General features: G+C 43.0%; 1 protein-coding gene across 3 annotated transcripts in view; it reads left to right on the top strand.

The window, feature by feature from the left end:
• FGD5 (FYVE, RhoGEF and PH domain containing 5) overlaps positions 1–25,576 on the top strand; it is a 154,780-nt gene that overhangs the window by 84,218 nt on the left and 44,986 nt on the right. For 2 of the 3 annotated variants that reach the window (XM_074957598.1, XM_074957600.1), the window contains exons 6-8: positions 15,040–15,191; positions 17,515–17,671; positions 25,374–25,461. In XM_074957598.1, the coding sequence (XP_074813699.1) occupies positions 15,040–15,191; positions 17,515–17,671; positions 25,374–25,461 (397 nt within the window). The remainder of the gene's footprint in view (positions 1–15,039; positions 15,192–17,514; positions 17,672–25,373; positions 25,462–25,576) is intronic. The other variant, XM_074957599.1, reaches the window with a different exon arrangement.

Here is a 25,576-nt window from a genome sequence, read left to right as displayed (position 1 = left end):
AAATACAAAATATTACTCCTCTTTGCACCCCAGGTTGATGTAAGTACCACATTGTATCACTGAAACTGGCACAAATACCCCATTGTGCACCCCAAACTCACACAAATGTCCCAAGAAAAGCAGTCGCTCCTTATCCACAACAAAAGTGGCATTGAGAGTGCCCCCTGGGAAAACTGAGCTTGGACAAACTATTATTTCTGGTTCATTATCATCTCTCTCAACAAAACCTTTTGAAAGTGCTATTTTTAATGTCTCATCTTCTTTTACAAATCCACATCTCAATAATGAAGACTGAGAACTAAACCACACCCTGACTGGTTTTGGGGGTGGGGGGGGGGAAGTCTTTTCTTAAGACAGCCGCAGGAGCTGCATTTTCCATCAGTCTGGTTGGCCTTTCTGCAGAGACTTTAATAGTTTGATTGATTGCCAAAATGATGACATTTCCATACACCCACTCTGCTATTGAGCTGAAAGAGTGGAAACATTGTGTTAACTCAGAAACTCTGTATCAGTTGGAGTGGTAGTTGTGATAATAATCTGGAGGGTTAGATGTTATTTGCCCTACTCTAAGGGTATGTTATTTGCCATTCTCTGGGGTATGTTCTTTACAGGACTCAGACCAGGTGAACAAATCAGGCAGTCTGGACCTTGCAAAGATTCCCCAAACTCTTGGTAATGGGGCAGTCTTTCCCAGCATCTGCTCTGGCTTCCTCACCCCTTCCAGGGTTGCTTCTCCCTCACTTTTCATTTTTTTAAATTTAGGCCATAATTAGCCTCAATCCATCCTTCACTCCAATGTGTGTGCATAATTCCCATTGAAATGATCATCACTTATCTCTTCAAGTCAAGGAGTGAATGAAATTATCCCAAGAGATTTGTCTGCACTGAAAAACTGACACCCTAAATTCCCCAAAGTTTAAGGTGATCTGATCTTCTATTCTGGTTCAGGTTCTTTTCATAAAGATGGGCCAGAACTTCTATGCTCATATTAGGATCCAAATATGAGTTTCATCAACATTCAAGGTGGTTTCGGTCTTCTGTTGCAGTTTGGACTCACCTCTAATTTTAACATGTGACCAAGGTTTACTAAAGGCATCCCTCCATCTTACACAAAGAATTTCTCCCTGGGTAGCAAGGAGTTGCACAGCATGGAGCAGATTGCACAAAGGGCAGTGTACTAATAGACGCAAAATATACCAGGCTCTGCACAAGCTGGGAACCCAGACTTGGGCTGGACTCCATAGCTTCTCCAAGGCTAGTAATAGAGAAGTAACATTGAGGAAACAACTGAGCGCAAAAATATATCAATATGCTCTGGCTGTTTACTTGAAAATGTAGCATACCTGAGTTTTCAAGATCTAAATATGGCTTACCTTAAAAGTTCGTCTTGCTGATTGAGTTTAATTTCCAGAACTCCTCTGAGGTAGCACTATCTCACCAACATTCTTTCATGCACAAGAAAATAAGCGGCACCTGATTTAATTCCTTGATACAAACAGAGCTATGACTGTACATTATCAAATATAGCATGCAGTGCACTATATCTATTCAGGTTTCAGAGTAGCAGCCGTGTTAGTCTGTATCCGCAAAAAGAAAAGGAGGACTTGTGGCACCCTAGAGACTAACAAATTTATTTGAGCATAAGCTTTCGTGAGCTACAGCTCACTTCATCGATTCAGTACTATTTAGATGGACATCATGTAAAAACCTAAACAGGCATGCTAGATAACATAGCATGCAATCTTCTCTCTACTCTCAGCACACTATAACGTTGGGACCAACTTTTACAGAAAGTAACCTTTTTGGCCCTAAAGCCTTGATAGACCAAAGATATCTTAATCACTACTTAAATGGAAAAGACTGGAAGAGATCATCTGGTGAGTGATTGGCTGAGGCATATTTTTGTTTCTGCTGTGGATTCCTTGGGTACTGTTCAAAGTTTGGTTGGACCAATCAAGTGATTATTTTCCTAATGAAATGCTTTAGTGAATGGAGAAGCCTGGCCAAAAGAAGAGCTTGTTTGGCTGATACACTGTCTGAAACGCTTGACAAAAGCCTAAAAACAAATTGTGTCAGAGAACAATAGCCCATCTTCAATTTCGTTAGGCTGAATTTATTTTCTTTATTTATTTATTCATTGTTCTCTTCATCTGCAGTGGGAAAATAACTCTGCATGCACTAGAGGGATTTTACAGTGTGAACCCTGAGCCAAAATGGCTGTCAGACCATTTTGTACATCTCTTAAAAGGAAAAAAAATCACGCTTGGCGTCGGGTCAAGTTCCTTGTAACAAGCCCTATTGATACAGTATTCAAAATGTGCACACTACAGTTTGCCAGTTCTTAAACTCATTTGCAGTGTTTTGGATTTGTTTGTGTGTGTGTGTTCGTGCTGAGGTCAGGGTCCCTGACCTAGATTGTACCCAGCAATAGCAGGATAAGAGACTAATTGTGTCTGCCGCGATAGTTAGAATTTCCTGCCGTTCATCTGGCATTGTTTCTGCTGGGCTCAGTAATGAGAAATTTGGGAAGATCACTGTTCAGTGTAGTGCGTGGGCCACTCACTCTGCCACCATAGAGGTGCCACTTTTTAATTAGAGGTGCCATTTCCCCTTTCAAGACCAGGAGAGAGGTGATAATGAGGATGCCCCAAAGAGCAACACGCAAGGCAAACATGGCTCACAAAATATTAAAAGGCATGGCTGCCTTCAGCTTTAATATGGAGGTGCAGAAATCAAAGACTACAGGTCCCCCTAGAATATAATGCTGGGACAGTCAGAGAAGACTGGAGCATTGCGTCCTGGGGCATGTAGTCTCTATGGGCCACTCCACCATATCAGAGGAGAGGGTGGCTCTAGAAGTCTGCTCCATTTTATGCAAATTGTTATGTTCAATGAAGACTTTGTACCCCCCTACAATTCTACTCCCCCACCATCTCTCATACTTCCCCAATGAGCTGACACTACTGGCCTCCTGGTACTGATATATATCATGTAGATTATCAGTTTGGTTTTTTTAGACAATGAAAACTCTACATAGACACACAAGGCAATTTCCATTAATATGTAGGTCTTTATCAACTGAAAAGTGTAGAAGTCTGAGAACTGGACAGGTGTTTTGCTGTGATAAGGATAAACACTCTGTGTACAGACATAATTTCTCCAGCTGAAATATTAATGTCTCCACCTGGGAACAGAGTCCTGAAAAACAGCTGAGGTTTTTCATTAATATATCCGGTCAGTTCATTCCCATCCCACAGTTTCTCTGTTATTGTTATTTTTTTTAAGTTTCCTTCTTTATTTGAAAGCTCACAAATCTCATCCTAAACCAAAATAGTCCTTGAGAGTTGTTGAAATGCTCTAGATGAAATTCTACTGGGCTTGCTTCCGTTAGAATGTTTTCTGGCCATTATGGCTTACAGGGTCAGATCTTCAGCTAGCGTATATCAGCATAGCTTCATTTTAATAGATATTAATAAAACTGTGTCAGTTTACACCAGCTAAAGATCTGGTGTCATCTGATTCATGCAGTTCCCTTGAAGTAAATGGGCTACACTGATTTACCCCAGCTGAGGGAGGATTTTAAGCCAAGATGTGTCATTACTTAAAGTACTGTTCTACTCCAAAAAGTGATTGCAAAAATGGCATTGTGGCCATGTTTATTTTCTCTCAATACCTCCACATCAGATATGCTCTATTGATAAGTAAGAAGATGTGTTTTTCCTCATTGCCAGCACCACAAACACATTCTGCGATCTGAAAGTCAAGTTGTTGTTTTTTCCTGGTTTGTGCATCACCACCAGTAATAAGATTCCACAGGCCACATTCTACCCTCAGTTATACTCATCATGGCAAGGATCATGACTTCCATTATGACTGAATAGTACCTTGTACACTGTGGGCTCTTCCAGAAGAAATAATAATAATAATAATAATAATATGATGATGCTTTAACTGATTGCTTATAGGTTATAACCTATTTAGGAAGGATAAAGTGGGCAAAAGGGGAGGGGGAGTGGCACTCTATGTCAAAAATGGCATTACCTGTTTCCGAGTCACTGATAACTCGGAAGAAAATTATTTTGAGTGCTTATGGATCAACGTCCTAACGGATAAAGCACAAAATGGGGTAATAGCTGGTGTCTGCTACAGACTACAAAATCACAGTAGGGAACAGGATCTTTACACACCTATCTGAACTGTGTAGGGGAAAAAAGCTGCGTAATCAAGAGGGACTTATAAGCCAAATCAACCGGGAGGAAAAATTAATCATAAAAATGTGAATGATAATTGGGAATTATTTAAGAACACCAAACACTTGCTAGATGCCCAAAAAGCCACAATCCCACAATTGAGGAAGAAGGATGTACTGGTTAAAAAAAGACTTGCTTTAGAGGGGAAGTGAAGGCAGCTATAATGAAATTATAGAGAAGGGTATAATACAATCCAATGGCTGGAAGTAGAAGCTAGAAAAATTCAGACTGGAAATAAGGCATAAATTTTTAAGTTAGAATAGTTAACCACTGGAACCATTTACCAAGGGTCATGGTGGATTTTCCATCACTGGCAATTTTAAAAACTATATCATATGTTTTTCTAAAAGATCTGCTCTAGGAATGATTCTAGGGAAGTTCTAAGGCCTGTGTTATATGGGCAATCAGACTAGATGATCACAATGGTTCTTCCAGCCATGGAATCTATGAATCTATTAATCAGTCTCTGCCTAACTTTGGGAGCGAAGATGTAAAATCACTTTTGTTTTTTGCTTCATCTTCAGGCTCTTTCTTTTTCTCTCTCTCCACTTTCGTCCACCCAACTTTCTTTCTAATCTAACCTAATTTATTCTGTCTATGCATGAGACAAGCAGACAGGTATCAGGAATCCTATGCAAAATTGCTCTATACTGTATTATTTTTAAGTAGAAGTGAGAAATTAGGGCAGAACACATTCCCACTAATGCCAAAGTAGCTGTTCAAGTTTACTTGAGAATCTACTAGTATCTCCACATAGTTTTGCCTGCTGGGCACTTGCCTTGCCTGAAGTTGTTGCTTAGTGCAATGGAGAAAACAACTTAGCCTGATCTGATTGAGGTCATGCAAGGTTAAACATTCTAAGGCCTATGGGGCTGGAAGGAACAAACCCGAGGAGAAAAAAAGCATCACAAAAATGTATGAGCTGCATGAAACTTGCAAATTGACCTTTGACACGTACATGGAATCGCTGCACCTGACTGTTTACAGCCGGAAAAGGAAGCAGACTTACTGTATTATTGGAGGGAATCTCCTCCCAACCAATGCGTGGATTTGATGTGCACACGTGCTAAGTGAACAAACGATGGGGCATTGTAAAAAAGCAAATGGGGGCAGGGTAGGACAGCAAAGAAAAAATTTCTTCCAATCTTTAATGCTTTCACTATATTGGACATAAAAAAGCCATGTGGCCAGGATAAAGAAAGGGCACCTAGAAGGTATCAGAATCACAGCTTCTACTACTAACACTAATAATTATTAATAATAATACATTGCATATCTAGACCACCTTTTCATATGCAGAGCTCAGATAACTTTGTATATAAAGAGAGTCAACTTTTGATACTCTTCCTCTCCCTGAGTTGTACCTTTTCTCACAAATCATCCCACTGAAGTCAGTGGGACTACTCAAGGCATAAAGTGCTACTCAGTGTGAGTAAGGATGTAAGAAGCAGGCTCCAACTCCTTAAGCTTCACAACAGATTTGTTGGAGAGGTAAAGAACACAGAGAACACCTCTCCTGCCATGGAAATGCAGCTTCCTTTAGGGTGGAACACATAGTATTTGTTCACAGGGCACAGCAACACTACACAATGGTCTGACAAGTTGTGAAGGAGAAGAGACTATCCCTTTGAAAATGTAAGGGGAATTTAGTGAGGCAGAATAGAACTACCTGAGTAGGAACATAGCCAGCACATGACTAGTCTGATGGAAAGAGTCATGGAATCTGTAATGGCCACAGGTGGTCAGCCTCATCTGCCACATGCCACCCCTTGCAGAGTGTCCCTTAACATTCTGCTGGATATTAGTTCAGTGTAAAGAGGGGACTTAAACCTGAACACCAGATCTGAACACCCCAGATCATTAGGGTGTTTGAAATCCAAACACACTTCTGGCTCTGGATCAGAATTTTGACTCTGGAGCCAGTATTCACTTCAATGCTTACTCAGAGAGAAGAGTGCCACATACTGACATCCCAGCACCACTTACTATGAACATTCGTCTCACTGTCTATGTCTACATAGCAATTAAACACCTGCGGCTGGCCTGTGTCAGCTGACTTGGGCTCGCTGGGATTGGGCTGTGGGGCTGTAAAATTGCCGTGTAGATGTTTTGGTTCAGGCTGCAATCCGAGCTCTGGGACCCAGCAAGTGGGCAGGGTCCCAAAGCCCATGCTCCAGCCTGAGCCCAACAGTCTACACAGCAATATTACAGCCCCGCAGCCCAAGCCCTGTGAGCCTATGTCAGCTGACACAGGCCAGCCGCAGGTGTTTAATTGCTGTGTAGACATAGCTTTAGCCTCTCTGAGCTCCATGACTTTCACAAGATCCAAGTTATATGCAGTTTCCAGTGGCAATCGAGGCTCAGAGATTCTGTTGGGTGCTGTCCTTAGGCAAATATCTCATGACAAGTAGCCGTGTGCACAGATGAAAAAGCAAAACATTCTCTTTGCTTTAATGATAGTTGTGAACATCTGTGTGCCTCCTTTCCCTCAATTTCCAAATCTATACAACTTAGTTTTCTAGGGCTTCCAGCTGTGTAGTATCTGAGCAATGCTGGAGGTAAGAACACCATATCCAAAGGGAGATGGGAGATTTAGTTCATGAATGTTTGTCAAGTACTTTGAGAGCCTCACGTAGAAGGTGTGATATGTGCATTATGTTTTTATATATACACTTGTTTGTATACACCAAAAATTAATACAAGACTTATGTTTCAATAATTTAGTCTTTTAAACCCTTGCACCTACCCTGCTATAAGTGAATGTGGGTCACCTATCCAGTTTGTCAACTTACATGCATACGCAAACACTAGAGCAGATTTTACAATGTAGTGTAGTACTGTGCGCCCACGTATCAGAGTGCAAGACTGAGTCCTTTTGGGGATCGATTGCTATGAGCAGAGGCTGAAATGGAATGGTTTTGGTTCATGCCTCTGTTTTAAGGAAATTTTGATCCAGCAGGAAATTATATGGACTCAGTGTTTGGTACCTTCTGTGTTTGGCTGGGTTGTTCAGATAATGAATTTGGAGACCTTCAGGTGCCATAATGGATTGGAGTTGGACTGCACAAGAATTTTACCTTTGATTAATGGCTTCCCAGGCACTCAGCACTTTCAGCAATGGCATAATAGCAATAAACATCCATTTCCAAAAATTTACTATTATATTTCAGGATTTGATACTAATTATTATGAGGCTGGCTATCCGGGCAATTGGAATTCAATAATTTCTCAGAGAGTTAATTATAATCACAAGGCTGGGCAATCAATGATTAATTAAATTTGCTGACATTGAGTGGAAAAGAGGTGCTAGTCTTTTCATTCCTTTATGGTATAAAATGGGCAGTTATTGATATAATGGGCAGTTAATGAGTTGCCACCCATTCCAAATGAACATCCACAGAACGTTGTTCTGTGGATGTTCATTTGGAATGGGTGGCAACTCCTTAACATTCTAATCAGTTACTTAAGCAGATTTGGGATGTACTTGCTACAGCTGCTAAACTTCTCTTTTCTAAACCCTGAGTTAATTGCAATGACTGAGGAACTTCAAAATGATTAGTAGATTCATTTCAATTAGGAGAGGCACCCAGAAGGGGGACTGGTTGCTACAAAGAATGGGAAAAAAGAATATGAAAGTCGTCCACCTCTGTATGAACAACTTAAATTCAGTTGGGGTCTTTATTGTCTGAAATTGTAACCAGCTGAGCATGTTTAAATGAGGAAAACTTGCACCTGTAATGGGATAACCATGATGGAGGCATCGGTGGTGGAGTGATGTAGACATGGCACAGACTTGACAACTAGAACTGGACAACTTTGAAATTTTGGAGGAAAAATGCGATGAAATTCTTCATGAAAATTTTCATGAGACTTGCATCCTGTTTGGGGCCAGCCATAGAGTTGATCAAAACATTTCAAAATTCAAAAATATAGGTGGAAATGTTCATGATTTTTGGTCTTCTTTTTTTACCAGCTGTAGTAAGACAGTGATAAAAACACCTGCCCCCGTCTACGCTACAGCTTCTACCATTCGTCCGCCAGTGGAGAATTACAGATCCAAATGTTCCCAGTGTAGATACAGCTTCTGAGCACCTTTTGGTGGTTTAAATTAAATAAGTCCCATTCTGGTTCCCAGTGAACTAGCATGTTCACCACACCTGGCACTAATTGCAAAAGAGAATCCAAAGAATGAATGGACCATCTTCACTCTTACCCATAGTCAGTTCTTCCAGGTAAGATGGAGGATTACATTAGGACATAGGACTGGAAAAGACCTCCTGGATCACTGAGTTCAGTCCCCTGCTATCACAGACAATCCCATCATATAGTTATGTTCATAAGCTTATCAAGTTGCATCCTTAAATTAGTTAGGTTGTTTGCCTCCACTGCTCCTATTGGGAGGCTGTTCCAGAACCTCACTCCTCTGAGGGTTAGAAACCTTCAACTAATCTCCAGCCTAAATTTATTCATGGCCACTTTATACCCATTTCTTCTTGTGCCAGTGTTGTCCTTTAGTTCAGAATAGCTTTTTCCCCCAACTCTGTCTCTGTCTGTGCTGTGCCTGTTCTGCAGATAGAGAGAGCAGTTCAGACCCCAGTACTGTTAACCTAGCACCTTTCACCAGCACTAAAATCACATCTACATAGCCCTCAGCTGGGGTAAATCCAGATAGCACACTGAAGTCAATGAAGCTACCATAATTTACATGAGCTGAAGGGCTGGCCTTCACAATTATTGGAGATGCGGCCCAAGGTAAAATTTGGATCCACGTTGGAACAGCCTCAGAATTCGTGGGTGTTTGTACCTGTCGGTTACCAGGTTTCATGGAGGTTTGTACTTCCAAGCCTATCTCTAACACTTAGGTGAACTATCCAGACCTCTTGGATGGGCAAAGTTAAGCTGTCTCAGGACAGGTTCTTGGCAGCATCTCAGCAATTCTCATTACCGGCAAGCTGTGAAATTAAAAATGGAAAGGGAATGAAAAAAAAATAATTTTTCAATCCCTAAAAGTTTGACATGTTGGAAGCCTCCTAGATCATGTCTACTAGATCTAGTGGGAGAAGATTCTTAGCTTCTCCAAACTGATCTACTCATCCTTGTTCATGGTTGGATGTAAGAAGCAGTGCATTGTTGAACGAGATATATGACCGTAGCGGTTTCTTTTTTTTGAGCCCTTGCTTCCTTTCTCAGCACATTCAACCACACTACACACAGTGCGGCAGGAGGCCAGGAAATTGTCTCTGAGTGGAAAAAACTTGCTACCATTTCTATTAACTCACCCGGCAGAATCAGCTTCCCATGGAGTGTTAAAATAACTGCATTTTTTCCCATCGGATGAATAAGCTGATGTGGGCAGACAGTGTATGTGGTTAATAGATCATTTTAAAAAAAAAGAGAAGGTTGTTTTTAATAATAACTTGCGGTTTTCACAGTAGTGTGTGAAGAAATACAGTCACAGCATGGGGTCACCCAGACCATTAGGATACTGAATCTGTCTGTCTCAAGCCAGAGAGTTCAGGCTAAAGCAAAATTCAGCTTGTTTGAACCTGTTGGAATAGTGACCCCTGATACTCTTTGGTCTTTTGGCTAAAGCCCTGGACTAGGAGAATGCAGACTTGGGTTCTATTTTGAGCTCTACTATGACTTGTTGTGTAATCCTGGGCAAGTCACTTACACTTCTCAGGGCTTTAATTCTATCAGTGGGGTTGTGCTTACTTGATCCTTGGTCTCCTCATGTGCAGTGTCAACAGAATCCTCACTGGAATACTTCATGGTTTAAAAGGTTCTTCCTGCGTATTCTATACGTCACTGTCAGGATAGAGTGGAGCAGAGTCTTCCATAGAGTGGAGCAGAGTCTTCATATCGGGTGCAAACATTCACCCTGAACTAGATTTAGCAGCTAAATCCCAGTATATTTTTAATAGCAAATTTGAAAACAAATAGAACTGTGGCTGTTTTCAGGACCTCTAAAAGAGTTGCAATCAAATAATTACATAAGACACCAGACCCTTTTTAATGGGATGCACTAGGGCAGTGGTTCCTAAACTTGTTCCGCCGCTTGTGCAGGGAAAAGACCTGCCGCGTCCGCAGGTTCGGCCGATTGCGGCTCCCACTGGTCGCAGTTCGCTGCTCCAGGTCAATGGGAGCTGCTGGGAGTGGCGTGGGCCGAGGGACGTACTGGCCGCCGCTTCCAGCAGCCCCCATTGCCCTGGAGCAGCGAACCGCATCCAGTGGGAGCCGCAATCGGCCAAACCTGCAGACGCGGCAGGTAAACAAACCGGCCTGGCCCACCAGCAGCTTTCCCTGCATAAGCGGCGGAACAAGTTTGGGAACCACTGCACTAGGGGATGTAGATTAACCTGTATCCGTAAACTGTTGAAACATAAGTGATGTTATATGCTACATCTACACAAGGGCTTTGATGGCCTTACGGGATGCATGCACTAAACTTCCACTTCTGGGGACTTGAGTTCAAAACCTAAACTTAGATTAGCATTGAAATTAAGTTCCCATCCCCTGTGCACCTTTGTCTCCACTGCCATATCAGTACACAATAACTTAACACACTTCTCAGACCCTACAGAAAATCTGATCAGGACCAGTCAGACAGGGTGGCTCAGGTTGAGAAGATTCAGGTGCTTTAGCGCAGCCTTACAAAGAAGCCCACACTAATGGGGTCCCTGCTCTTTTTGATGCATTCACGTTAGTGCTAATTGTGCATTGATGGAGCCTAAGTATTTGTACCTAATATTTTCAGTCCTCCACTGTCATTAGTTTCCAGTGCACAAAATGTGCCTCCACCCTAAACCTGAAATATTGACTTCTATGGGTGAGAAGTTAATTCATTCTCTATGGCCCATTTAATCCATGGCTTCTCTGCTGAGACTTCCAACCAGATTAGCCCATGAGCACCACTTGGGGTGATAGCTTTTGCTATGTGGACACATAACTCAGCTTTTAAAAGTCACCACTGAAGTAGTCTTAGTCCAGTTCTCTGGGGACAGATATCCACATCACAAAAACCACCAACCCCATTGGCTCTGATTGGCAACACTGCACTCAGCAGAGAAACTAAGTGGACCATGGAGGCTAAGCTCCCCTCTTGTTTCTAGAGGTGGTTGCTATGGTCAGATAAGAGGCACGTTCATGAGGCAGTGTGTGAGGAAGCTAGCTCTGCTGATACCTATTCTGTAGACACTGAGTTTCAGTGACCAGGGCAACCAATCTGGTGTCTCATGATTCTAAGCTTCCCTTGGATCTCTCACACGGCAGTAGACCCCCCTGCCAACCCCACCTGGTAGGTGACAGCACATCATCAAGGCCTACATAGACACATACACACAGAGAGTAAAATATTTCTACAGATGAAAACAATGCTGGAATGGGAGCAGGAGAGAAGGGGGAGATCATGAGAATCGTAATAAAAGAAACAGGCTATCCTGTGGTCAACTGCATTTTTTTCCAGGATCTGCTTATGTGACTGACCAGGCTATGTCCTTCCTGGTGCTGTCTTCAGACTCCTGCAAGGGTCTGGCTAGCTTTACCTTTAGCAAGAGCTAATGGAGCGCCCCCTTGCTTTATAGTCTCGCACTCAAAAAGCAAAGGAAGGTCAGATAAGGACAGATAATTTTTTTATGAAACAGGAAGTTTTATAATCTCCACACCTGCCACTGCTGCTCTGTGCGTAATCATTGGGAGCTTTCAAACTCTACAATTAATAGGCCTCACTTTCAAGCTGGCTTTGCAATTAATTGTGCTCCCTTTCTCTCTTTCTTTCCCTTTCTCTCTCCTCCCACCTCTCCTTCTGCAATAAAACTCCAGACACTTCCTAGTTTATTAGGATGCAAAGGAAGGATTGGGAAAAGTTCTGAATAACTTTTTAAGTGATTCCGTATGACTCTCCAGCACCTGCCCTCATCACGAGTTGGAATGTGCTTCCAGTTTCCCAAATGCTCATTTATTTTCATAAACATTGTGGAATCCAGTTATTTCACCTATAAAGATCCCATTGGCGAAAAACAGGAAATTTGACCACAAGAGCCCTACCTGGTCCAGACTAAGGAACACCCAGCTGCCTGGCTCAGACTCATCTCCTAACATCCGTTTCAGGGGAATAAAAAGGAGAATTTATATCCATTAACAGTTCTGCATGATGCTCTCCAGGCATATTTCTGAATTGCCTAATATCCTCTCTGTTCATTCCAATAATGCTTTGTTGTTGTAGTGATACTGAAGAATTAGGTGCTGGAGTGTTATGTGTCACAGCACTACCCCTAGTTTTGTTCTTTAGAATTTTCTTGAGCTAGGATTGCCGCTCTCTAATAATCTGCACTGCTGTATAGGAGACCTGACATCTAGCCCCTGAGCTGGCAAGACACAACAGTAGCACTAGTTTAGAATAAAGATTCACCCCACTCAACAACAAACTATTCACCTTTTGAGTACAGAACATGATTTTGCTGCTGTGCATTCTTAGAAGGACACACTATTCCAATGGAATATCAGCATTTTAGTTCAGAAAGCTCATAACTGGATAGATTATCAGTTCTGAAGCCATTAAGATGGCTTCTGAAGGGAGTTCCATCCAGTCGACCTTGAGCAAAAGAGATAATACACTACATTTTTCCCTGATGTTCCTTGTTTCCACTGAGTCTAGTGGATGAATTTAATCCAATACCACCACCTTTCATTTATATAGTACTTTGCATAACAATGTACTTCCAAAACTATATGCATACACAATGGAATTACTTTTCTACCATGGAAAGGCAGTCACCTCTGATGTTGCGCACCACCCAGCAAAACAACCCAACCCCTCAGGAGAGGTAGTATAGATTATGATGTTTGTGAGACTTCAGGCTGAAAAAAAATGTGGGCTGCAAAGTGGTATTAAAGTAAAGAAAAATTGGGGGAAGCATTAGGGATCTTTAATGGTCCCATGAGAAAATTAGTCACTTCATTAAAACCTTGCACCAAATGTATCCCTTGTGTAATTACATCATTCTATAGTTACAGTAGAATGATTGTGGACTGCTCTATTTTCTCTGACTTCCCATACCTTGTTTCGCAGGGTTTCATAAAATAATGATGTTTAGGTGCTTTACCTGCAGTTTCAGCAGTTTTGGTGATTTACCTCCTATTTTTAGTCTGACGTAAATTCTCTAGAAATGGACCCTCCGACTATGCCCACTGCATTGCCCTGATATATGTGCAGTTAGATTCTTTGCGAATGCAAAAGAGATGAATAGATATCAACAAATTTCCGAATTACAGAAGAAAACAAAGAACAATGGGAATTTGATTTACAATACCAACAAAGAGATAAGAATTACTGTGTACAAGACCTTTTCGAAGTTCTCCCTGGAAAACTCCCTAGTAAGAGGTTTTATTTTATTTTCTCATCCCACTTAAAATCCTGCTACGGATATATTACGTGTCCTGATGAGCTGCATTTAACTGTATTCTTGTGAATGTAACATATGGGATCCCCCCACCTTTCTTGAAAAATAAGAGCCTCCAGTACAATATGTTTCTTTCATCTAATTCATTCTTTTATCTCTTTTCATGTCATGATGGTATTTCAGGCATATATGTATTTTAGTTAATACAAACATCATGATAGAAAATACATGATACAAAAAATCAAGCACCCTGATGTCAGTGTTAATTGGGAAGAGTGGATGCCATAATGATATTGTACTAATAGGTACCGTCGTGATGCTGTAGGATTATATTTTCTTCATTTTCTAAACAGACTCTGACCTGGATATATTTTAAAGTCAATTTCTGTATGAAGATAGCTCTAACTGATTCTGTGCCATATTTTGCAAGAATATAAATTTGTTAGCACCACTGTTTTGACCATCTTCTAATCAGCACACCTACTGTAAATTCCCCCTGCTGTTTCAGTTGGATGTGTGATTCTTCACTTCCAGTGCTAAACTGTTGGATGATTTTTCAGTATGCTGTTAAACAGCTGTCACATACCACACTAGAGTGGCTGCTTTTGAGTTCTGGAGAAATTATTCCTATGTGCATATAGTATTTAAACCACATTGAGATTAAAGGTATTTTCCAAATATATTATAATTATTTATTATTATATTATATTATTATTATTATTATTATTGAAAAGTGGGTCTCAATTACACTGGATTTCAAATTGGAAATGATTGGTTCTGTTGTTTAATTTATATCTCCTCCATCCTTCCCTCGGTAAATTAGGAATTTGATTCAGTGTTGCCAATTCTTGCAATTTTTATGACAAGCCTTGCAATATTTGATGTTTTCCATAAAGCCCCAGCTGCTGGACTGATGGAGTTATGCAAGACTCATATCTTTCTTTTTTTTCTTTTTCTTTTTTAAAAAGGAAGTTTCTAGCTGACAAATGCTTGAAAATGTGACCCCACTGCAACCTAAAGGCTCAAAACCCAGAAAGCAAAAAGAACACAAATTTATTTTTTAAAATAATCTGATGGGATTGGAGGGGGGGGCGCTATCTTTTTTTAATTTTACATGTTTTGGATTCTCAGTATGTGGACTTTAACCTGGAATTTACAGTAACTGTGAAACTAATGGGTGAAAGAAAATGCATCCTATGTTCTCCTTCCTCTTTTGCCCACGATATGCTAGTACAGTATTTATAGTGTATCTTGTAATTCCCATAAAGTTTCCTGACTGTTTGTAAATGAATTTTGGAATTTAAAGGAAAAATAGTAATGGTTTAAGTGCCATAAGGAACCTTTGATCTGTCGCCTTAGCCGCTGTGTAACAGGTGATGTATTCACAGGATTTCCATGAAGAGGTCTTGAAAGTGCTGGGGGATGAGGATGAAAATGAGAGGGAGGAGGTGAAGCTCAAGCAGGGCTTGAGTGAGATCCCTGAAATCTACAAACTACACCAGGAGATACTGGGAGAGCTGGAGGAAAGAGTCCTCAATTGGTAAGTGACAACTTAATGGCCTCATCTCATCCTCAATATATTCAAAATATTTTGATTTTCCTTTATTCCAAGAACCATGGGCAACAAGGTTAAGATTCAAACAGAAGAAAGAAAAGATGCTAAACATCTTTAATAGGGTTTACATATAGGTTGACCAGGATGGGTAAGGAATGGTATCCCTAACCTCTGTTTGTCAGAGGGTGGAGATGGATGGCAGGAGAGAGATCACTTGATCATTACCTGTTAGGTTCACTCCCTCTGGGGCACCTGGCATTGGCCACTGTCCTCAGACAGGATACTGGGCAGGATGGACCTTTGGTCTGACCCAGTATGGCCATTCTTATGTTCTTATGTTGAGGGAGGTAAACTTACAGGGACACTGTAAGGTTGGGAGACTGAATTTTCTTGTCTATGCCATGTTTCTGTATTGTTATTTTACCTACCAAAAAATACAAACATCTCAGTGCTCCTGCGCTACCCTACAATGATAAACCATTGTATACAGCCCCATACTCCTAAGCAGCCCCATAAATCAGTGTGTGTGTGCAGCCCATCTCACGTGAACTGTCATTTGCTCTCTGTTTGTACAGTGCCTAGCCCACTGGGGCCGCAATCTGGTTGAGTCCCCTAGGTGATTGTCAAAAAACAGTCTAATGTGTATGGACCATGATAGACTCAAATACCAGGAAGGGGGAACAGACAGAAAAAAACCCTCAGAGGCATTAAAAAATATAGGAAAATATCTTTTCTTAAATTTTAGATCTCATAGAAATTGAAATACATTAGAGCAATTCTCATGGCAACTTCCTAATATTCTAGCTCCCGGATAAAAGAAACCCACTCAGAGTTTGAACAAGCCTTTGCTGGGGTGAGCTTTCAGGCTAAACACAATCTTTCAGGGTTGCTGAGGGTCTCTGCCTAAACCAAACTGTCCTAGCTGGACTAAATCTTACCAGGATAAAGCACGTCTCTGTCTTGCCTAGACGAAGTCTTTCAGTGCTAGAGCAAATTTTTTAAGCTGGATAGGTCCCTGTCTGAGCCATGCTTCCAAACTAAAATGTATCAACTAGCTGGGACAAGCCTCTGACTAAGTCAGACTAACTTCACTCCCAAACTGACTAAATCTATGAAATCCACAGAAGTCCTCTGTCTAATCCAAACTCCCTGGCTAATCTGACTCTTTCAGAAACTGGGGCAAGCTTTATAGCTCCTTAACTCCACCCCCACTGAACTCCAGCCAATCAGCAGTCACTTTCAATGATAGACCACTCTATCCCAGGGCGTCCACAAAATAGATTATAAATAAATAATAGTAACAAGCCTGTATGCACAGTGCAGGCAGCACTCCTGAACAGCTCTACAGTAAGAAATCAGAGTGCACAACAGAGGAGAAGTTAAGGGGATATCATATGTGGGTTTCCATCTTCCAAGGGAATTGTTGTAAACAACAGTGAGGTTGAAAACAATTCTGTAAATGGTTATGCTAAATATGCTATTAAGAAAGGTGGGTTCCTGATCCTTTTTGCTGCTGTAGATGTTCCAGGGGCCAAAAATAAATGTGCAGTGAAAAATCTGAAAATGTGCACTGGCTTTAGACTTTAAATACTAAGCAGGCCCCTGAATCCCCAGTACCCTTCCCCACATCTGGCACTGCGTTCTCTGTTACTCCCAGGGCTGCTGGCCAGTCCCTCTGCTGTATTCTCGATCATTCTGAAATTCACGAGGCCACTGTTTAAAACCAGCCCCACAATCTCTATTACCCTGACGTCTCCTTGGCTTCTGCTCATTAGCAGCCCTGTACCCTCTGTTACGGCCCTTTTTGGCTGGCTCTCTCTCCTGTAGATAATTCACCTTCGGTAAATAATTAAATTGTGTGCCCAGATGAGGAATTGTAACATGGGTAAGGAGAGGGAGCTGTGAGTGAAGGGGATCCAACGATGGAGCTATTCTCACACTAACGCCAGCACTCAGAGCAAAGGTTCTCGTTCACCCTGGTGGAATTGGAAAGCTTGCTTGGAGAAATGTGAGCTATGTGAGCCCATAAAGAGGACATTCTGCCCAGCATGTACATATATAGCTGCGGTAGGTAGAGTTACACAAAGGGGACTGGCCCCAGACAAGGCCCATTCTTCCACAGCCCATTCTGTTGCCCAGCACTTCGGTGCAGTGTTGTCCATTTCCTGACAGTTAAACCCAGGCCTTAACTGAGATCTCCTAATGGCGTTAGCAGGTATGGGGCTGATTAATAGAATTTGTGTAACCAGAATGAAGTGGGGCATTTTTTGTTACTTATTGGCTTGTTCTTCTCTTTCTGTGGCTTTAGGGAGGAACACCAAAAAGTGGCCGATGTTTTTCTCTCAAGAGAATCAAGGTTCAAACACCACACAGCATACATTATGCAGTTTGATAGGAATTTGGCTTTGCTCGATGAAACCTGCCTTAAATCTTCCCAGCTGGCTACTGTCATCCAGGCATTTGAGGTGAGGCCCCTCTCACTTCTCTATTTGCATTAATTTATGGTTGCTCCGCATTGCTTTCTCAAAGATATTCCTGCCTGCAACTTCACTAGCCTTCAGACCGGGTGTGGAGGAAGAATCTTAATGATCACTTGCAGAACACCCTCTGGAGAGACACATGGAGTGAAATGTCTGTGTGTGTGTGTGTACGCGCGCGCGCATGTGGATTTGCATGTGTGTAAGTGCATGGATATATGAGTATGTTTGCCCATGTGTGTATTGGGGGAATCCAGCTCAGCCCTGTTTTTCTCTCCCCTTTCATTAATTAGCATATTTAAAGCCCTTTTAAGCTGTATAAATGTTATAATATATAATTGTATAATAAGATATACATTATTATCATCATCCCTCCTCTTCTCTGCCCCTCCGTCTCTCTTCTCCTCCTTCTCTTTAAAACTGCATCTTAAAAAGCGTCTTACTGCTCCTTCCGCTGCCACCCCTATTTATTGGTCTGTCCTGCTACCCTATGAAGCCAGCATGCCTCCATAATAACCAATAGGGCGTGCCGTGGCAGGGAAACAATAACAGGAAAAAAGGCATGCAAAAAATCCACGGACAAGACCAGAGAAATGTGGAAGTCAGAACTTCTAGGCTCTCTTCCCATCCCTGCCACCAGCTCACTGTGTGGTCTTGAGTGAGTCAAGTAACCTTTCTGGCCTTGTCCTGATGGGCAAAAAGTGTGTTTTTTAATTATGTTTAGCTCAGCTGGCTTCACACAATTAACATACTGTGATGATAATCGTGGTATAAGAACCTATACAGAACAGATTGAAAAGCTCACCAAGATGCAGACTAGTGCCTCTGAAGCCATAATGTCTAAAATGTGGCCAGCCTAACTACAATACAGCCAGCTGATGTGTTATCCTGTATCTTGATGGGGCTTTTCAATCAAGGTAAGCTAACCTGACTGAGCTAATACAATTGAAAAGGATACCCTTTTTTGCCCATTGATATAAGGCCTCTCTCTCTCATTTTCGCCATCTGTAAAAAAGGGAATAAACAACATTTAGGTGATAGGGAGGCTGTGAGGATAAATAGGCTCTGATACTTTAAAGGTTATTTAGAATGTCAGCTCCATGAGGTATGGATCGTGTCTTCCTCTGCAGCGTGTCTGACATTTTAATAGCAATAAATCATTGCAAGAGCCATTTGAAAGTCAACATTTGCCAACAGATACCTCATGGTCACTGATGTAATTTCCTGTTCTAAGCAGAGGGGAGGGCTGGAATCTCACACTCCACTGGGCAGAAACTTGGCAAATGCAGGCTTTTTATTGACAACCACTGTGCTCCTTATCATGCTCAGCCAACCTACCCTGCACCTTCTTGTCTTCCTGATACAAACTGAGGACCAAATCCTACTTACAAAGAAGCCAGTGGGGCTTTCCTATGAGTAAGATAAGCAGCATTTGGCCCTAAAATTGAACAGAAGGCTCATCCAGAAAAAGGAGTAACATTCAGACCCTTATCTCATTCTTAGAAATGTGAGCACCTAAGATTTATTACCCTTCTAGCTCATCAGCTCAGAGCATAGGGCCCCATGTTGATTCTGCTGCAGGCCTGGCTCCCCTTGACTTTAATGTTCGGGATTGAGGGCGCTACGTATCACCCAAAAGTTGGTCAGCACTTTGCCGGATTGGGCCCTTAATCCCCTTCATGTTGTCTAGGGCAGTGGTTCTCAAACCTTTTTTTTCGTGGACCACTTGAAAATTGCTGAGAGTCTCGAAGGACCACTTAATGATCTTTCCAAATGCTGTTTGTACTGTTAGCTAACTATTGTAATACACTTTGGATAAAAGCGCTATATAAAAAAACCTTAATAATAAACGTTTTTGTTGTTCTACAAATAGAAGCACACAACTTGTATTTTAATATCAGTAGCTTTACATTTCTAATAAAAAGAAAAGGAGGACTTGTGGCACCTTAGAGACTAACCAACTTATTTGAGCATAAGCTTTCGTGAGCTACAGCTCACTTCATCGGATGCATACTGTGGAAAATACAGAAGATGTTTGTTTTTATACACACAAATCATGAAAAAATGGGTGTTTATCACTACAAAAGGCTTTCTCTCCCCACACCCCACTCTCCTGCTGGTAATAGCTTATGTAAAGTGATCACTCTCCTTACAATGTGTATGATAATCATGGTAGGCCATTTCCAGCACAAATCCAGGGTTTAACAAGAATGTCTTTGGTGGTGGTGGGGGGGGTGTTAGGAAAACAAGGGGAAATAGGTTACCTTGCATAATGACTTAGCCACTCCCAGTCTCTATTCAAGCCTAAGTTAATTGTATCCAATTTGCAAATGAATTCCAATTCAGCAGTCTCTTGCTGGAGTCTGGATTTGAAGTTTTTCTGTTGTAATATCGCAACTTTCATGTCTGTAATCGCGTGACCAGAGAGATTGAAGTGTTCTCCGACTGGTTTATGAATGTTATAATTCTTGACATCTGCTTTGTGTCCATTTATTCTTTTACGTAGAGACTGTCCAGTTTGACCAATGTACATGGCAGAGGGGCATTGCTGGCACATGATGGCATATATCACATTGGTAGATGTGCAGGTGAACGAGCCTCTGATACTTTCTAATATGATGGATATGCCCTCTCTCCCCCGCCACAGCAGCGCCCAAGCTGGGGCTGGGAAGGCAGGGGGTCTCTCCCCCACCACAGCAGCCACAGAGCTGAGGCTGGGAAGGAGGGCCGTCTCTCCCCAGCAGCCACAGCCCAGGAGCTGGGGAAAGTCGCCTCTTTCTCTGGCTGCTGCAGTCCTGCACATCCCAAATTCCGCCCCCCCTTCTAATCCCACTGCCCCCTCCCACCTACCCCCCCATTTCTCCCAAGGCCACCACCTCACCTTACACGTGCGTTGTCTCCAGGGCCCAGGCACCTAATTAGTGGAGCCATGCCTGCACGGCTCCACTAATTAGGTGGGTGGCCCTTCATTCTCTTGTGTGCTGCCACCCAGGCGCGCCCCTTAGAGGGAACTATCCGCGGACCACCTGAATGGAGCTTGTGGACCACTGGTGGTCCACGGATCACAGTTTGAGAATCTCTGGTCTAGGGCATCAATCAGTTAAATTGTTTTCTTCTCAAACTGCCTTTGGTGTTTTCCAGATGATTCTGACTGTCCCCTTTGCCATCCCCCCAATGCCCCTGTAGGCAGAGCAATCTCAGAGGTGCACCTTGGCCCCTGGTACACAGCAAGGGATAAGACCTCCAGTGTTAATGCTTTTCATCAGTGTGTTGCTTTGAAGTTCAGCTACAATCAGAGTTAATAGGATTTTGATTTGAGTCATAAATCCAAGCTCAGGAGCGAACTGTGCTTTTGCTATCCTGGGGTTTCTGTTCACTCACAACTGTGTAAAGAAAGGAGTAAATAATCGTAAAATTAATGATGCATTTAAAAAAGAAAGGAAGAAAGGTTAGGGTTTCCCCCCTCCCCCCCGATTTTTAAGCTGGCACAGCTGTTTGTAGTTTTCACTACTTTAGGTGCTAAGGGCCAATTTTTCCAAAAACAGGATTGGGGTAGCAATTGCAAAATTGGTGCAGAAATATTTGCACCTCTGTGGTGGGTTTTAAGAGTGAAATTACAGGGGAGAGAGGTGGTGATCTTTTTTCTGAAGTTCTAGCCAGAACCAAGGCAGCCTGAGTTATCCCAAGCCATTAAACAGCCCTTCAATGCCAGATGATCCTTATGAACCTTTAGAGTTGGCCTAGATCGGGGTGGGCAAACTTTTTGGCGTAAGGGCCAAATCAGGGAATAGAAATTGTATGGCAGGACATGAATGCTCACAAAATTGGGGTTGGGGTGCGGGCTCTGGGGTGGGGCTGGGGATGAGAGGTTTGGGGTGTAGGAGGGTACTCTGGGCTGGGACCGAGGTGTTCAGAGGGCAGGAGGGGGATCAGGGCTGGGGCAGGGGGTTGGGGCATGGGGAGAGGCTCAGGGGATGCAGGCACGGAAGCAGTGGCATGTCCCATCTCTGGCTCCTATGCGGAGGGCGTTCAGAGGGCCGGAGGGGGATCAGGGCTCGGGCAGGGGGTTGGGACGTGGGGAGAGGCTCAGGGGATGCAGGCATGGAAGCAGTGGCATATCCCATCTCTGGCTCCTATGCGGAGGGCAGCCTGGTGGCTCTGCACGCTGCCCCATCCACAGGCACTGCCCCTACAACTCCCATTGGAGCATGTAGGAGCCAGAGTGGGGCCATGCCACGGCTTCTGGGAGCTGCATGGTGTGGCCTCGACCCAGTGCCCTGGCCGGAGCAGGGACTGACCCAGCGCCCTGGCTGGAGTGCCGGAGTGGGGCCAAGCCACATGGTCCAGTGCCCCGGCCGAAGCGACCCCCAACTCAGCGCCCTGGCTGGAGCACTGGTGCGGGGCTGAGTCGTGTGGTGTGGCCCAGACCCAGCGCCCCAGCTGGAGCGGGGCCGAGCTGCTGCTGCAGCCCCCAACCCAGCCCCACAGCTGGAGCGGGGCTGAGCCGCATGGTGTGGCTCGCAGGCTGGCTTAAAACATCTCATGGGCTGGATCCAGACATGGGCAGTAGTTTGCCCACCCCTGGCCTAGATACATCGGTGCACTTGACTAGGTTTCCTTGGTTGAAAGATAGCTGGACCATTAATGTTGATTTTCAATAAGTCTTGGAGCACTGGGGAAGTTCCAGAAGACTGGGAAAAAACTAATGTTCTGCCACTTTTTAAAAAGGGTAAGTGGAATGATCTGGGTAATTATAAGCCTGCCAGTCCAACATAAATCCCAGGCAAGATGATGGAGCAGCTGATATATAATTCGATTAATAAAGAATTAAAGGAGGGTAATGTAATTAATGCAAATTAATATGGGTTTATGGAAAATAGGTCCTGTCAAAGTAACTTGTTATCTTTTTTTGATGAGATTACAAGTTTGGTTGATAAAGGTAATAGTGTTAACATAATATACTTGACTTCTGTAAAGCATTTGATTTGGTACCGCACAACATTTTGATTTAAAAAAACTAGAACAATATAAAATGAACATGGCACACATTAAGTGGATTAAAAGCTGGCTAACTGATTGGTCTCAAAATGTCATTGTAAAAGGGGAATCATCATCGAGCAGGTGTGTTTCCAGTGGGGTCCCTCAGAGATCGGTTCTTGGTTCTATGCTTTTTAACATTTTTATCAAAGACCTGGAAGAAAACATAAAATCCTCACTGATAAAGTTTGCAGATGACACAAAAATTAGAGGAGTGGTAAATAATGAAGAGGACAGGTCACTGATTCAGAGGATAAACTGGCACAAGCAAACAATGTGTGTTTTAATACAGCTAAATGTAAACATATTCAACTAAAAACAAAGAATGCAGGCCATATTTATAGAATAAGGGACTCTAGCCTGGGAAGCAGTGACTCTGAGAAAGATTTGGGGGGCATGGTGAGTAATTGGCTTAATATGAGCTCCCAGTGGCCAAAAGAGCTAATGCAATCCTAGGAAGCATAAACAGGGGAATCTCAAGTTGGAGCGCAGAGGTTATTTTACCTCTATTTGGCACTGGTTCAACCACTGCTGGAATACTTTGTCCAGTTCTGGTGCCCACAATTCAAGAAGCATACTGATAAATTGGAGAAGGTTCAGAGAAGAGCCCCAAGAATGACTAAAGGATTAGAAAATGTGTCTCACAATGATAGACTCAAAAGAGCTCAGTTTATTTGCGACATGCTTTAAAGGTTATTTAGAATGACATGCTCCCCTTTTGCTGATAGATGGAATGATTCTTAATTGCAGACAAAACGCATATCTTAAAGGTTGATTGCCTGCTGGGTGGCCAGTGCTATGTGCTGATCCTTTCCCGTGTCTCCCCACAGTTAAGAGAAAGGTTGATCCCTCATCTGTACATGTCCATTTATCTAGAACTTGCTGTAGCATGGGATGGTGGGCAGAGCTAGTGGACCAAACACAACATTAGGTGCCAAGAACACAAGAGTTCTGACCCTGTCTTTCCCACTGGGTCAGCGTGTAACCTTGGGCACGTCATGTATTAACCTGATTGCAGTTCAGTTTCTGAAGATGCTAATAATTACCCTCTTCAGAGAGGTGTGGTGAGGGTCTGATAAGCTACTGTTTACACAGCATTTTGAATCTATAAGACTGTCAGAAAGTGTCCCCCATCTGCGGCACCCTCTGGCATCAGCACAACCAGTATGCCAGCCTCAGTTTCCCCTTGAAGGGTTCCAGAAATAGTCCAAGCTGTCTTTCTGAGTATAAATAGCCCTTGCTGGGTTAATTTATTACAAAAGAAAACCCCATGCATATAAGCTATAAAAAAAACCAGGTCCGCCAACATACAGCCCTGGCATTTCTCAACATGCTCAGGCTCTCTGCAGCTCCAGCATCTCTCCCCACAAAGTGAGAGCCCTCACCCCAGCCTCCAGCCCTCTCTGATCCTCCAGATTCAGCTCTCTGGCTCACACAGCTAGCAGGCATCTCCCTCTGCTGCTCTCTGCCTTCAGTCCCCCCCAGCCTTCTCTGGCCAGAGCTCTCTGGCTCAGGAAGGCCAGCAGGCAACTCTCTCTGCTAGCTACCTGGCAATTCCTCCCTCTTTCCAGTGAGGACCTGAGGAGCTTTCTGATTGCTGCAGGTTTCCCCAAGCAACTCTCTACAGCTCCTTCTGTCTATTCTCTGCTCAAGGAGTTCTCACCTGCCCCTTCCTATCTTTCTTCAAGGACCTCCTCCCTCTAGAGCCCAGCTGCCCTCTTTTAAGCCTACCTGGGGAGTCAGGTGCACTGGCCTCTTCCTCTTAAAGGGCCAGTGTCACCCTGTGACAAAGACATTAAAGTGTCATATCTCTCTCTCCATCTATACTACCGTATTTCCAGAGTGCTCATCGCCAGCAGCTAAATATAGCAATAACATAAAGCATCATTGCTCTCTGAAACCAGACCTTCTTCTGTCTGCCTTCTTTGATTAGGTCATATTCCTATCGCTATTAACATTGTCCCCCTTCCTCTCTTTCCAAGTCACTGCTAGAGCTGTGCAAACATTGAACAACGAAAGCTGAAGCCATATGAAACTCAGCTAGTTTGGGGAGTTGGACATGGAAATCAAACCAACTGAGGGGTTGTTGATTTTTGTTTTGTTTTGTTTTTTGTTGGAGGACTTTGGCAAGGTGTTTGGAGGATCAGCTTCCCTAATTCAGTCTCATTGGGGTATTTTCCTGTATTTGGCCCACACAAGCCTGTTACTTAAAGTGAAACCCAATGGATATAAAATTTGAAAAGTAGCAAAAAAGGCTTATGCTAACCCAGCAAGCTTCATGCTGATTTGATTGCTTTGGCTCCTTGGATATCATTCTAAAATCTCTCTTCTGACCTTAGCTTCTGATTGGTTCTCTGCCTCTCTTTTTCTTATTTCCTCCATCTCGGCCTGAACTATTTTGTGATATTGAATATGAATGGTGCTACCAAATGATAAATTTTCCTGTATTGGTTCTTTATAGAGATAAAGATGAAGATCTAAGCTCTGATATATATGCAGCTAGGCAAATAAATGGGAAACAGCTCAGTAGCACTTGTGTATGTAGTCACCACAGCAGATTCTCCAGGGGGTGCAATAGGCATGTGAGGTCATAATCCAGGACTCAGACTACAGAGCACTGACTGTTCTGTTTCTCCCCTTCTCTTGAGGACAGCAGAATCCTGGCAGCAGCCCCCTGAATGTGAAACACCAGTTTTTGAAAGTGGTGCAGCGCATATTCCAGTACCGCGTGCTACTCACAGGTCAGCAATATTAAAGCACTTCTAAACTGGCTATAGCAGAGACACGTCTTTCCTGCACTGTGCTGGGGCCATATGTAGATGGCAGGCCAGGGTTGGGGAGGACAGAATGCGGTCA

Source organism: Natator depressus, chromosome 7 (assembly GCF_965152275.1).
Source record: "Natator depressus isolate rNatDep1 chromosome 7, rNatDep2.hap1, whole genome shotgun sequence".
Classification (NCBI taxonomy): Eukaryota; Metazoa; Chordata; order Testudines; family Cheloniidae; genus Natator; species Natator depressus.
Note: the sequence above shows the minus strand (reverse complement) of the source record. Positions and strands in the feature narration are given on the sequence as shown.